At 59.7% G+C, this 14,761-nt stretch overlaps 1 protein-coding gene across 1 annotated transcript; it reads right to left on the bottom strand.

The window, feature by feature from the left end:
* Positions 1-977: 977 nt before the first annotated feature.
* On the bottom strand, positions 978-8,986 carry LOC119698956 (spectrin beta chain, non-erythrocytic 2-like). Its single transcript, XM_038131804.1, has 9 exons — positions 8,298-8,986; positions 5,087-5,194; positions 3,457-3,612; positions 2,633-2,764; positions 2,317-2,508; positions 2,152-2,235; positions 1,917-2,035; positions 1,633-1,747; positions 978-1,368 (listed from the first exon to the last, which is right to left on the bottom strand). Exons 1-9 carry the CDS (start codon positions 8,724-8,726, stop codon positions 1,252-1,254), a joined length of 1,452 nt encoding a protein of 483 aa, XP_037987732.1. The 5' UTR covers positions 8,727-8,986; the 3' UTR covers positions 978-1,251.
* Between the last annotated feature and the right edge of the window lie 5,775 nt (positions 8,987-14,761).

Here is a 14,761-nt window from a genome sequence, read left to right as displayed (position 1 = left end):
GGACTCTTGGGGAGACATTACCGCATTCACCACCTGGCAGACGTCCTGCACTTGGGTCTCCAGCTGCCGCATCCCCCACTCAGACTCTGCCTCTCTCCTCCTTCAGCAGAGAGAGGAGAGGGGCAGTCAGGACTGCAAGGTTCCCCCTTGCACAGGGGAACCCCAACCCTTTCCCCTTTGATGCTGTCCTGCTCCCACAGCCACCTCCACAAGCTGGTACCTTTTGTTGTCCCCTCCATGAGGGGGCTGTCCCACTGCTGGGGAGCCAGGGTTGATCTCCTCTCCTTTCTTGTTCTCTGCCATCTTCTCCAGCACATCTTTTGGTACCTGCAACACAAAAGTTCCCATTCCTCCTTGGCCAGCACAAAGCGTACACCTGCTTTGCCCCAGGCTTGGCACTTATAACCTCCCATAACTGGTGGGACCAGATCCAGGAGTGCTCAGCTTATGTTCTGCCCAGCACCTGAACCCCTTTCCCATAAGCTTCCTTGTGTTCTCCAAGCACAGGAGCTGAAGATGTCTGGAGGAAGACAGTGCTTACCCTGCTGCCGAGTCCTCTTGTCCATTTGGCTGCTGCTTCCTTACCCACAGCCCCGTGACTGCTGTCGTCTCCTCGAGGCTCAACATTTGGAGCTGCAGCTTTGCCCCCCGGGGAACTGCCTGCCCGTGCTGGACCCTTCCCTGTCCTAGGAAAGGAAGGCAAGGGAAGCCCAGGGGAGCAAAGGATAAAGAAAGACTTTGAGTGGAGCTGGTGCCCCTGCTAGGGGCTAACCCAGGTCTTTCCCAAGCCTCTGGCTCCAGTGCTGGGAGGTCAGGGTTGGCACCATGGTGCTCCTGCCCAGCTATGCTCTACCTCAGTGCCTGCTGGAGCTGTGCCCAGCTCTCCTTTATGTCTTGGTGCTTGGAGGTGACTCTGGCTGCCAGGCTGGGCTGCAAGTTTAGGAGCTGGGACACTGTCACATCCAGCATCTGGGGAAGAGAGAGCAGCTGGGAAGTGATGGAGACAGGGCTCATGAGTGATGAACCACCATGGCCATGGGCAGGGTGTGTGATGACAGCCAGCCCTCTGGGGGCAGAAGAGGCGGTGAGTGCCTATCCCGGTCCTTCTCTGCCCCAGGGAGACTCCCCCATCCATCACACAGCCTCAGCCACCCACGCAGTGGGAGGTGTCTGCAGAGCTCACAGCGCTGATGGTGGCAGAGCTGGCCTGGGAAGGCTCACATTCCCATCTGTCAGGATGCTCCCCAGGGCTCAGAGGACGAGGCAGAGTCTTGCACTCACCATCACCTGGCTGGCTATGTCCCTGACATCCCGATCCTGGCAAGGCTCGCCCTCCCCTGGCTTCCCTGTACTGCAGAGGCTGCTCTGCTGTAAGAAGAGGCCATGGTCAGCAGCAGGAGGAGGACAGGGCCCTGCTCCCAGCTCCAGCAGAAAGAAACGGCGCAAAGCTGCACTTGCCAACATGGCTCCCTTTCCCCATCCCCTGGTTCTCTCCCCAAAGCCCAGGCTGAGAGTGCTGGGAACACGGGAGCTTCCATGCAGGGGACAAGAGCAGGGTACTGCCCATCAAGTTTCATTCAGGCCATGCAACAGCCCCACATACCAGGGTGAACCTGGCTCCAGTGCAGATACCTTTGCATAGATGACCCCAAGCAGGATATCTGCTTGCTGGAGGAAGGAGGCCACCTCCAGAGCCAGCTGCAGAGCCTCGTGGTGCTCCTTCAGGGTCCCCTGCAGTCGCAGCCACCTGAGCAGGTGGAAGGGGAAAGGTGAATGGCAGCCTGTGCCTGTCTGGGGAGCTGTGCAGAGCTAGGCCGGGAAGTCTGGGGGGTCCTGCTTCCCAGTTGGTCAGCTCCTGGTGCCCGGAGCTGCTCAGCCCACGTGTCCTCCACTCTGCCCACACGTCCTCCACTCACGCTTTGTTGAGGTGCTTGCGCCGGGCTGAGACGTTTCTGCTCTCATTTTTGCCTTGCTTCTCCAGCTTCTGGGCGAGGCTGTTCAGCTCCTTGTGCAGACTCTGGAACTGCTGCTCCTCCTGGCCCGAGCAGAGACAAAAGACATCAGCGTCCCTCCTCAGATACCTGTGCCATGCCCCAGCCTCAAGGTGTTTGGCACCCCTGTCAGGTTTGCAGCCCCCCAGCAGCCTCTCACCTGCTTCAAGTCAAGGATGCGGCGAGTGAGCTGGATCTTATCCGGGCTTTCCTGCAGGAGGGCTGCCAGAGAGGGCTTCTCCTCCTGGGCCAGGCAAGGGTGTGAGAAGGTGGGGGGACAACCAGGCTGTCCCCTTCCCCAGACCATGCTTCCCATCCCCCAAACCTTGTGCTTGATCCATGCCTCCAGCCGCTCAGCTTTCCTGTTAAAGTCCTGCAGACTCCGCAGCCCACCCAGGGCTTTGCTCTGGCTGGCAGCCGTCTGCTTCAGGAGCTGCCACTGGTCCTGCAGGGCCAGCAGCTGCCTCCGCACAGCCTCTGCGCTGGGGCTCGCCCTCCACATCAGCTGCTCGCCCATCTGTGGGGCCAAGGGACCCACTCAGCATCAGGGGTTCCCAGGGACCCTCTGCTGCAGAGAACCTAGGGACACAGGTGCTGTGAGTAATGGGAGCCATGCCACGCCATGCCCTGCCTGGCCCCACCTGATTGAGCTTTATCAGTGTGTTCTCAAAATCCTTCATGTCCCGCTGCAAGGTCTGGGCCACCTCCTCCCAGTCCTGGAGGTCACAGCCGTCCTTCAGGTCCCGCAGCTTGCCTCGCACCCAGCTCTCTGCCTGCAACATACAAAGAGCCACGTGGCTGGGGACCTCCACCAGAGCCTCAAGGACACGGCTTTGGGGACCCGAACCCAAACCTTCCCAAAGCTGTGACCGGGACTGAAATGCACCCTTTCAGCTGACCACCCATTTGCTCTGGGAATTCACAGGCCAGCACAGGCACTCAGGACAGCATCTGTGGCAATAGGGGTGTGAAGGTGTGCAGCACCTCGCTTCTTTCCGGCGTCTGTCTCAGCCCAGCAGGAGAAGCTGGGCTTGCCCAAGCAGGCCAGTCTGCACAGAACATCCCTGCACAAAGCATCTCTCCTCACTGCACCCGCTCCCCAGTGCAAACATCCACGCATTCTTCCCACCATGGCATGGAAGCAGCCCTCCCACCATCTCGGTTCCCACGCTGCTGGGGAGGGACAGGGTCTGAGAGGAAGAGGAGGAGAACGGGGAACAGGAGGAGCATGCGCACTCGGAGAGGAAGCAGGGCCCTGGTGTGGGCTGACCCCCTCTCCCTGGGGCTGACAGCCAGGGAGAGGCAGCCAAACATGATCTCATGCCACAACCATGGCTTCGCTCGGGCTGGGAGTTCAACCCTCCCTGCTGCGCACCCCACCCCACAGCTCACATGAAAGGCTGCCGATGGCCCTCCATTCCACTTCCCACACAGACCCTTGGGAGAGGGCCCCAGCTGGCCTCACCTGCAGCATTTCCCGGTTGAACTGGGCTATCAGAGGACTCAGGTCAAGGAGAGGGGCTGCTCCCACGCCGCTTTGCCCACTGCATCTTGGTGCTGCAGCAGACTCCTTGCCCTTAGGGCTCTCTTTCTGGGGTGATGACACCGGGGATGCCGCCAGCTGGGGGGAGCAGAGGTGGGGTGGGGAGCGTCAGTGTGCTGCCCCAGGGAGCCCTCCCTGTCACCTCCCAGAAGCATTTCAGAAACCCAAATGAAGTAGGTCAGCATGCCTTATTCTTAATTCCGCTCCTTCCCTGACGTATTTGGGGTTCTCCTCCAGCACACTGAGGTACCACTTCCCTCTACCAAGACCATACTGGTGGCTTTTGCAACCCCAGCAGGGGGTTGCTGGGCTGTCCCTCAAGTGGGTCACTCCCTAGGTCATTCCAGGCTGTTGGGATGGCACCAAGCACCTGGACTGGTCCCGATACCCACACTGGAGATGGATACAGTGCTTGCTGCCCCTCCAGCCTTAGGCAAGCTCCCTAGCAGCTCCCTGCAAGGAGCATTCATGTCTGCAGCATCTGTTTGGTGTTCATGCAGGGGGATGCTGCCAGGGGATGGGATGGGATGGGATGGGATGGGATGGGATGGGATGGGATGGGATGGGATGGGATGGGATGGGATGGGATGGGATGGAGGGGCCATGAGGCAGGTTCCTGGTAATCACCACCACTCCTTTGGTGGCATCCAAGACCCCTATCCCCGGTGAGTGGTTGGAGGGGGCAGAGAGCGCAACATCTCCCTTGGGATTTGGCCTTGTGGGCAGTCAACGCTGATGAAACCCTCTGTCAGGGTTCCAGCTCTGCCAGGGGTGACAGCAAAGGTCAGCCAATGAAAGTGCTGGCCCTTCTCCAAACTCAGCCCTGGGCCCAGCTGCACGCTGTCCAGGAGACAGCACCATTACCCGGGCACTTACTTCCCACCCTTCTGCCCCGAGATGGGGATCTGACTGCATACTAACTGGTGGCAAACAGGAAACGGAGAATTTTCAGGAGGAACCAAAAGGTGCAAGGCTCACTCCCTCCTCTCAGCAGGCAGAAATTGCTACTAGGGCTAGCCTGGGACAGCCCTTCCTCCTTGAGAGGCTGGGTGTGAGCTGCCCCACAGGGTTTTAGCTGCCCCTGAGCCCACCAGGAAGCAATTTTCCAGGAGCCTGTGGAGCAGTGGGGTTGGGCAACTGTTTCAGGCTCTCTAAGCACTCTGGCATGTGCTGCCCTGCTGACAGCACGGGACTCACTTTCCAATGCCTGTTCTACTTAACCACAAGAACTACAGAAATCCTCTGTCTTTTTTTTTTTTTTTTTTTTAATAGCAACACAGATTCTCAGGCCCTCCTATGACTCCGTGACCTTTAGTCTCTTGACTCAGCCATGGCTGGAGGAGCCCATAATCTGGCTCCCTTGGAAGCAATAAAACCTCTGGGCGCTGCCTGGGGGGCTGATTCCTGGCCCCATCCTGCCTAGCTTGTTCCCGCACTCACTGGAAGAGGCAAGGCTCCCTGCGCACCTGGGCACACCACCAGTGACCAGCCTCATTGCTCAGCTCCAAGCTGCATGTCATGCCCCCCTAATGTTGAGGGCAGGGGGACATACCGCATGCAAGGGAGAACATCTGTCCACTGGAGAGCAGAAAACACTGGCCTGAACACTCCCAGGCTCCTGCTGCTTGTCCTCCGCATCCACATCCTTCCTGAGGAACACCTAGAGGCAGGAAGGCACAGCTGTGGGCCCGGTAGTGCTTAACTGTGCTGGCAGCCAAGGGGACAGAGGAGCACTCACCCACCTCCCCCTGCCCTGGGCCAGAGGTGGCTGCTGGCAGTACCCAGACGTGGCTTGGCTGCGCTCTCGCCCATCCCTCCTTACGCATCTAGGCCCGGCTTCTCCAAACAGCATCCACAGCTCCCACCACGGGTTCAGCAAGTGGCAAGAGCTCCTAAGCCTGCTTTGCTCACTGCCTTCTCCATTTTAGCTCCCAGTTCCCCCAATACCCTTTTCTCTCCTTGAATTGACTCCAATGCCAGCAGAAAACCATTTAGTGATCACCACTGGTCCTTGGTCATCTAAGGATATTAAGAGTGAGATTCCCCTGCCCTCTTCCAGAAGAGTAGGGCAGAGGCATGAGGGCACGGGATGACATTAACTCCAACATCATGAACTTGAACCCTCTCAGCTGCTGATCCCTGATCTCAGCCTAGCTGGGAGATGAGTTAAGGGGGCAGCTGGCTTGCAGGGAAGGGCTTCCAAAGGACAAGGGTGAGGGTGGAAGCAGGAGAGGCAGGAGGAAGGAAGTCCAGGAACTGCAGCCAGGCACTGAGAGGATGTCCAGGATGAACTCCACATTACCTTATCCTTGATGCAGCACAGCCCCAGGAGGAGAGGTGCGTGGGATTGTTTGGATCATGCCCAAGGGCATTAAGCCTCATCCTCTACAGATGGATCTTTTCTTGGGCTGTTGGATATAACAGGCTAACTTAGGGACCTCCTTCCACTCCCTTCCCGGGGCCATCCTGCTGTCTCTGTAACAGCCATCTAAGCAGGCACAGGGCAACAGAAACAGGGTGGTGGACAATGTGTGCTGCCCTGACAACCCCTCCTCTGAGATCACTGCAAACAGGGTGCCAGATCAGCCAGAGCCAGCCTACTGCTGCTCAGGCCACTCCAAACTGAGAACACTGTCCAAGGGAAACGAACCTAGGAAAATCAGAACTCCCTTCCTGCATGGAACACGGCTTCCCACCATCTCTTCAGCACTGCAGAAGAGTCCTGACTTGAATGGCAGCCCACAGCATAGAGCTGCTGCCACCAAAAAGTCTCAGAGCCCTAAAAACAGCCCAACAGCTCTACAGCCTCTAGGAGAACAGCACCACTGGACCTTTCCAAAGGCTTGCAAAGCTTGGCCCATGGCTGCAGAGGACAGACCACTGCCACATGCCACAGCATCCCATCCCAAGCAGGAAGAACAGTCAGGGTACAGGGCTGAATCACAGCCCAGCAGGCACAGTGAGAACTCAGCAGGATGGTATCAGAAGGAGAATGCACCTCCTTGCCTGACCATGGTGCTGAGAGGTTTGGATGCATATTTAGGGAATGATAGGGAGCTAAATGTGAAGTGCCTGTGAGGCATAAGACCCTAGAAAGCTCTATGCAGTAATGTCTCAGGCTGGCCCCCAGGGCTCAGCCGTGGGAGACAAGCCTGCAGGTGACACGGGAGCTTTATTTAAAGTCCCTGTCTCACGATCCGTCAGCCGCAGGAAAACAGGGCTGCCAGCACAGCGATGACTTCATCCTTCCCGCAGAGCTGCTCCACCGGGACTACCCCCCCTTCTCGGTCCCTCTGGCTGGAGCTGGGTCCTCGATCCGGCAAAACAACAAACTCTCAGCAACCAAAGGGAGAAGGAGCTGAGCCTGCCTCAGTATCCATGAGGTGCTGTGCTAAATGCTCCCTAGCAGGACACCAGGCTTCCTGACACCGGCAAAGCCACACGTGAAATGGGCGCAGCAGCCTCAGCTGCCGCCTCTGCAAACACTTCTTTCCCCCTCTAAAAGCAAAATTAACACGGCGCATATGCTTGCCGCATTCCCATAGAATAGGTGCCAGTGACTTCCCACGAACAAGACGAGCGGGGCCAGACCGTCCTAGGCAGCACTGTGCTCATCCCGGAGGAGCCCCTCATTCCTACAGGGCAGGAGTGAAGAGCAAATCCAAGGGCTGCGGGGTACGCTTGGGAAATCATTACCGTGCTCGGTGTGGGAGATAGCGTCCCTGCTCTCCTCCAGCTGCTATCCCACACGTTTTCCCCTGCCCCCCAGCTCCCTCTTTTCCTCCCGAGCTCTATCTTACAGCCTGCCCACCTCTTTCAGCTCCACACGCTCATGCTGGACAGGGAGGAGGGGCCGATCCTGGCAGCCTCCCGAGAGTCCCACAGCACCGTGCCCAGCACGTGTCCGTGCCTCATACGAAAGAGGGGAGCCCTCATGCCGATGCCCTTCGGGCTGCGCAGGCTCCGGCCGCCCGGCGAGGAGCTGATTGCGTGCCGGAGGAAGCGGCACTCTCTTGCGAGGCTGTGCCTAGCCTTTATTGGCAATGAAGACGAGGGCTTTGGCAGTGGGCTGCGCGGCTCTCCCTAGCACTATCCTGCCGGGAAACCAGCTGTTGCAGGTCAGGGTTAAATCCCAAGGAGTTCCTGCCTGCTCTTGCCAGAAACTGCGACGTCTCCGAGATGCCTTCCTCCCCATCCCACCCTCAGAGGGGGTCTCCTGAGCTCTGGCACTGTTGAATTCGCACCTCCGCGCCTGCTAGAGCTCAGACTTGGAGGGCGGGGTGCCGAGAGCCCTGGGTCCTGATCCTAGCCTTGTCCCAGCTTTGCCTGGCTGTGTGGCCCTTCATGAGTCACTTCCCTTCTCCCAGCCTCCGTTTCCCCTCTGGTAAACGAGAGAGCGAGTTCCCAGCTCCCCGCACTCAACTGCATCACCACAGGCATCTCCAAAACCGAGCCCTCCACAGCCAGTCTCTGGGGCAGGGCTTTTCTGGCTCATCTCAGCCCCGGGGAAAGCTCATCTCCGCTCACCCGCGAAGACTTCCTGCCCTCCAGCCGGATGGGACAGAGAAGTGCGTGGGGGGCACATGGGAGGAAAAACAACTACCCCATGAGCCCGGCAACTATTGCTACCTGGACGGCACGGGCATGAGGCAACAGGGATGGGCGCAGCCTCCCCAGGACCTATCCATCCCTCGGCAGTGAGGAATGGGGATCTGCAGGGAAGACGGGGCGAGAGCAGGGCACAGGGTACTGGGATCGCTTACCTTGAACTGAGCTTTTCCTGTCCTGCTGTTGTTGTTGTTGTGGTTCCTCTCGCCGCTGGCGCGGGCAGGGTCCCCGGGTCCCCCTGCCTCTCCCGTGCCAGCGTCCCCGTACCAGTTGGACAGCGTGATCTTCTTAATGGAGCGGGCTAGGGAGCTGCGGTTCAGCCGGTCCTCGTCGGGGCCCCCGTCCTCACGGGGGCTGGGGCTGCGGGGCTGCCCCGCGGGGGCGGCGGGGCCGGCCCGGGCGTGGGCCAGGTAGAGGGAGATGCGCTCGTTGATGCTGCGGCGGAGGCCGCGGTGGCTGTCCAGCGCGGAGGCGAGGGCGATGCCGGGGCAGGCGTCCCCGGGGAAGTCCGCGGCACACTTGGGCAGCGAGAGCCTGGTGCTGATGGTGAAGGGCTGCACCTTCCTCGCCGTGCTGCCCGACATCCTCGCCCTCCCCGCTGCCCGCTGCGGGCAGTGGGGGTCCCGGCCCGGGCACCGTGGGGTGAAGCGGCCGTGTGGGGCCCCCACCGCCCGAGAGAGCGGGTGATGGAGCTCGCCCGGGCAGCGCCGGCTCCTTCCCCGGGGCGGGCGGCGGCGCTCAGCGGCGGGGCGGCCCCGCGGCGGGGGGCAGCGGGGCGGGGGGCGGCCCAGCAACCATGGCCGGAGCGGCGAGACGCGGGCAGCCGTCCGGCCTCGGCTGCCTGGGCGGGCCCTCCGCCCCCGCCGGGGCGCGTCCCCTCCCCTGCCCGGTCCCTCCTCCGGGCAGGCGGGAGGAGCCGCCGCGCCTTGCCGGGTCCGTCCCGTCCCGTCCCCGCCCGTGGCTGTGGCCGGCCGGCTTCAGTCGTCCGCCTTCTTGCGCAGGTTGAGGAGGCAGAGCAGGCAGGTGAGCAGGGCCTGGCGGCTCTCCCGGGAGCGCAGCCGGCGCCCCAGGCGGCGGAGCGGCGGCAGCAGGCGCCGGCGGGCCAGCGGCAGCAGGCGGGCGAGCAGGGCGCGCAGCAGCGGGGCGGCCAGCGGAGGGGCGGGCATGCTGCCCCCGAGCCTGCGGGCACAGCGGCACGCCCCCGGCTGACCTGCAGTAGCGGGGGTGTTCGGCAGCTCCTCACGTTTTGGAACGTCTGAGCTGAGCGGGAAGTTGGGGGTCCGCACGCCCCTGAGAGAGGGGGCTGCTTGGGGCAGAAGGAGAGGGAGAAGCACTGGATGGGGCTTCTTCCCACCTCTTGCCCGGGTCGCTCTTACCCTCTTTGGGATCCTTGCTGCTCCGGGACACCACTCAGCTCTTTCTCCCGGAGCAGCCTGGATTGCTCAGCTTCCCCAGCGTGAACCTGCCACCAGCCCAAATGGCAGGAACGGCTCCAGAGCAAGGGACAACAAAAAAACCCCCAGCTGTTCATTTAAATGCCCCCTCCTCCCCGGCCCGACACACACTCCCTGAAAGTGATACTGCTTCACAGCCGAGGCCCCATTTGTCGGGGTGGCAGTGTAGGGGAGATAAGGGGGGCAAGGGAGGATCAGCATCTGCCCACCACAGAAATGTGGGCTGGCACGGTGGGGTTCTGTTTCACTGCAAGGCTTTGCCATAGCTCTTGAGCAGGCAGCTGAGTCCAAAATATGCTTGCCTGTCATTCCCTGCCAGTGCCAGCAATTGTCACCCTGCTCCTGTAAGGGCCAGGAATGCAGACCAGGTGAGCCAGCAAGGAGAGTAGGCAAGGGGTGGCCCAGGGCATAATATACTGAGGAGCAGTTGGGTACTCCCCTGAGAAAGAGCTTTAATTTGGCTCCATGAGTGGCACAAGAACAGGATAGTAACAAGTGTCCTGCACTTTCCAGCTGTGTTCCAGTGTTCCCAAGCTGAGTTAGCTTGGGGCAAGCAGCCAGGGGAGCACAAGCTAGCCAGAGTGAGCGTGCAGGCAGGAAGGTCCATAGTCATGTCTGTGCCCTTCCACTTCCCTCCTGTGCCGAACCTTTGTTTTGTTCTTGGTGGATGTCTGTTTTCATTTCTTCCCCTTGTTTCCTTCCAAAACCCTGCCAAGGCCCTACTTTTGGCTCTCGCTCAAGAAGAATTTAGGAGAATGAACAGACACGGGGGACCAAAAGCTACTGTTCCATTTCCCTGCCTGCCTGCTGTAAGCTGTCCCTTGCCCATTAAGTCCCATCCAAGGGTGGTTAGTTCAGCCAGGGTGACCTTTCCCAGCCCCACGGATTCTTCCCAGGGAGCCAGCCATGGATGAGGAAAGCAGGCTGGCCATGCCTCAGCACAGGGACACCATGTGCTGAAAGCAGAAACAGCTCCCCGATGGCCCCAGAGCTTCAAGGACCGGGGTTGACGTCAGTCCCTTGGGACTGGCCTCCCGGAGGCTCCTGGGCTCCAGGCCTGCTGCGGTCAGAGGCCGTGGCGCAGGCGCTGGGCTCGGCTGTGCGCTGCCCCCAGCCAGCTCCGTGCTGGCCGCCGTGCCGGGAGCGGGAAGAGCTCCGATGAAGGAAGCGGGAGCCAAAGCTTTGCTGCAGCTATGTCAGGGTCTGCATTTCCCCAGGAGGGAGCATCTCCCCTTCAATCAGGGAGTCAGCGGGTGCACTGCTCGGCCTGCTCTTGAGACTCCTGGGTTCACTGTGCTGCAGCCGATCCTGGATAAGCCTCTCTTAGTGCCTCAATTTCCCCAGCACTGCAGCTCCACTGGGAATATCCTCTCCTTGTGCAGAGGGCACTTGCAGCATCCTGTCTCTGAGCAGGCTGGGGACCACTGGGATGAAAATGAAGCACCCCAGGGCAGTGTTAATGATGACAGTAATGGAGGAGAGTGGACATCTTATTCCCCAGGGAGCCTTTTCCTAGGAAAAGCCCTGCCTGGTCTGAGGGAACTGATCTTCCTGCCATCCCTACTGGAGGAATCCTGTTCTCCAGTCCCACGGGGAAAGGGAGGTGCTTACCAGGTGCAGAGATGCTGCAACACATTCCCGGGAGCATTGCCTCTGAGTGTTAGGTTGTATCTGAGTTAATGTTGCTGAGATACACAAGGGAGTGGATGGAAAATTCTTTGGGAACAAAGGGGCTGTAGTGTGTGGCCTCTGCAGAAACCTGTTCCTTGCCAGGGAGGGAAAGCAGAAGGCTCTCACCCTGCTTTGAGAGCCAGATGCTTGCAACATCCCAGCACTGGGAAGAAGGTGGGGCAGGGCTTAATTGCCAAGCTCTTGGGACTCATAGAAAGGCAGATTTTTGTCTCTTGCCAAAAATTCTGAGATCTTGCTGAGTCGCTTTCCCCATCTGGAAGGTATGGGTCCCACTGGGCAAAAGTACAGCCCAGGGAGATGAAGTGATGTAAACTTTATCCTCTGCCGAGTAATGCCCACAGTTGGGAAGAGAATGCAACCTTGAAAGAAAACAAAATCACAACAGTATCTACTTGGAAAGGGAAGATTTAGGGCAGCAGAGTCCTGCCCGTGTGTTTCCTAGGCCAACACACGTAGAGCCTTGCTGTAACTTCTCTGTTCCATGGAGGACTTTCTGGTCCTGCAATCACTGCTCTGTCCTTCAACACTTTTTACTGATCTATGTTTCATCCCTCTTCACCAGGGGACTCAAAATTCCTCACCAGATGGTTGGCTTATGTTTTGCTGGGTATGTGTCAAGACCGCTTCCTTTCAGGCATCCGCTTTCTTTATTGTATCACCTATTAACTGATGGGAAGGGCTGAGATCCGCTTCCCGACCCTTAACAGTGACTGTGTACCCCTCCATAGTACTTATTGCTCACAGATGATCAGTGAACAGCTGACATCAGCCAACAAGGAGCAGGAGATGCTCCCCGGGCAGCAGAGGATGATTTGGGCTTCTGGTAAGCCTGTGGGTGGGGCAATGCTGGTGAGATAGCAGGGCTGGAAGCAGCCCACACAGGGGTCTATCCTCAGGGTGGTGGCAGGACTGCGCAGTGTCCTCTTGTCTTCTCCTCCCTGCCATCCCAAAGCCCTGAGGATTCAGCTTGTCCAAAGCCCAGCCCCTTCCTTCTTGCTGCTGAGCGTGGGTGAGCTCACAGCCCACACATCCCCTGGGCAGATCCAGGGGTTGGAGCCAGCTGGCACCTCCATCTCCTCTGGGAGAGGATGGACCCATTGGGAGGCCGCCTCAGAGGAGGCATGGCTGGAGGGTCATGGGTGTGTGACATGCCAGCATCTGGGCAGGAGATGGTTGTGCTGCCTCCTAGTACAACTCCCCTTGGTTGCTGCTGCCCTTCCGTGGAGGGAATGTCCTTCTGAGCAGTCCTGTGACCCAACACACAACAGCAAATCTGGCACAGGCCACCCCAGGCGTGACCTGCCAGCACTCAGCCTGCTCCCAGAACAGCATCTCTTCTCCATGGGAGGGCAAGACCCTAATGCCATCTCAGAGGCAGGGGACAGAGCAACCATTGGCACGGGCTGCTGTATGATGAAATCTCCAAAGGATTCAGCAGAGATCATGGGAAGAAGGGCATCTCCACCAGATGTATGAGATTTGCTGCAAGTCTTGCTCAGGGCAGCACTGGGAGCTCTCAGAAGTGGCAAGGGAGGAGGATGAGAGTCAGGAAGGCCAAGAGTATTTTGTTTTAGGAAACCTCACCCTTCCGGCAGAGATCCCAGGGAGTGCTGGTGGTGGGGACAGTGGTGGCACCCAAGCATCCATCCCCGTGCAGGAGGAGCACAGGCCATTCCTGCTGAGGAGGGACCAAGTGCTATAAATAGGTTGTTTAATGCACTGTGGCCAGGCCTTGGAAAGCCCCAGCCCATGCACATTCCCTGCTGCTGGCGCTGAGACGGCAGCTGTTGAAAAAGGCCGAATCCAGCAGCTGCTGGCTGGCGCTCCTGGCCCCTGCCCCAGGTCCCAGCCCTCCTGCTCCCCTTGTGGGGTGGCTGAGACCTTAGCATCCCTTGGCACAGGTGCTGAGGCTCTGTACTGGTGTTGGTGCTGCTTCCTGAGCCAGCAGTGACTGCAGGGTGCTGCTGTGCCGAGGGACAAGGAGGATGAGGAGAGGGCTTTCTTCCCTGATATCCCTTGCAGTAGTGGGGAGGCCGCCGTGCCTGGCTGGGGCTGTGGGGCCATGCCGGAGTCAGCTGCTGCCCACCCACGAGCCCTCAGCTGTGGCTGTCCCCAGCCCCAGCTTGAGATGCTGGGCTGGGCCCCCACACCCCGTCTCTGCTCACACAAAGGCCCCTTGTGCCCATGGGAATGACATTCCTGCAGTCGTGGGCCCGGCACAGAGTGAAGCATAGCCAAGGGGGAGATGCCAGAGCCCAGCTGCTGGGGCAGCTGGTGGGGCCAGGTGGGGATGGGCTGCGGTCCTGCCCCCCTCCTGTGCCTGGGGGATGGACACGAGCAGCTGGTGGGAGAGGGGGAACCCCCAGGAAGGGCAGGCAGCTCTGGGCCGTGGGAGGCAGGGCCATAGGAGGTGCAGGACATTCTGGGATGTTGGGGAGCAGGAGCAGTGGTGCTGTGCATCCATGGTGGCTGCTGGCCCATCCAGCACAGACCTATGGGATAGGTGTGGGAAAGGCAGAAGTGCTGGCTAGTGTCTGTCCCAAGAGAAACCCAAAGCTAAGAGCAGCTTTGGTCACACCTGGTCCCCTTGCTACTCACCTCAGGGTTTAAGGCCTCTGCTGAGCAGCTTCCTTGTCCCCTTTGCAATGAGGGGGATGAGCCAGGCTACTTGCAGTGGCATTAGCTGGCAGCTGGGGAAGCCCCCACCTGCCGGGCCCCTGCTGATACTGGCTTGCCAGCTGCCAGGGCCGAGAGGGAAGGGATCTGCCAGCTGGCACCCAGAGGGAGGGAGGGAGGGGGCTTCTGGTAAGGCTACGCCAGGGGCACCTGTCATCCCAAAGCCAGGGTGTCACCATGCCCTATAATTGGGCCTCTGTGTGTGTGATGAGGCCCTGCAGCTGGGACAGCTCTGCCTGTCTGCACCCCTGGTCTGTCCCACCTGAGCCTTGTTTTGCAGGAGATCTGGGATTGCATGGAGGAGCAGGAAGCCTGGGCTGGGAAGCCCTAAGGTACTCCCACCCCACAGGGAAGCAGCTCAGCTCACAGGTGGTCAAGAGACAAGCACCAGTAGCCCACCTCCATCCAGCCCTGGGGAGCCTGTGCAGGAGAGGGCAGCCTTGTGAGGCACTGGAGGGCTGTTTCCTCCTGCCAGCACACCTCAGCTCCTGTCTGTGCTCTGAGCCAGGCTGGCTTGCCCCAGAACTGGGTGCTGCCCCACTGTGGGGACACTGGTCCCAGAGAGCTGGGCTGGTCCAAAGGGCACCCATATAGTGGATATTGAGATGGTGGGATGGATAAAGCACACAAGATCGCTCCTCTTACAAATGCTGAGCACCCCTGGGCCATCCAGGCTGCAATGTCCGTCTGGAGTGTGAGCAAGGAGCAGGATGCACAGACAGCAAGTTCTGCTCTGAGCCACGCTGTGAAAAGCCCCACCATCCAGTGGGGCTTCTAGCTATAAATGGCATGACCTC

Source organism: Motacilla alba, chromosome 3 (assembly GCF_015832195.1).
Source record: "Motacilla alba alba isolate MOTALB_02 chromosome 3, Motacilla_alba_V1.0_pri, whole genome shotgun sequence".
Taxonomy (NCBI): domain Eukaryota; kingdom Metazoa; phylum Chordata; class Aves; order Passeriformes; family Motacillidae; genus Motacilla; species Motacilla alba.
The sequence above is the reverse complement of the archived record's forward strand: the minus strand, read 5'-3'. Positions and strand labels throughout refer to the sequence as shown.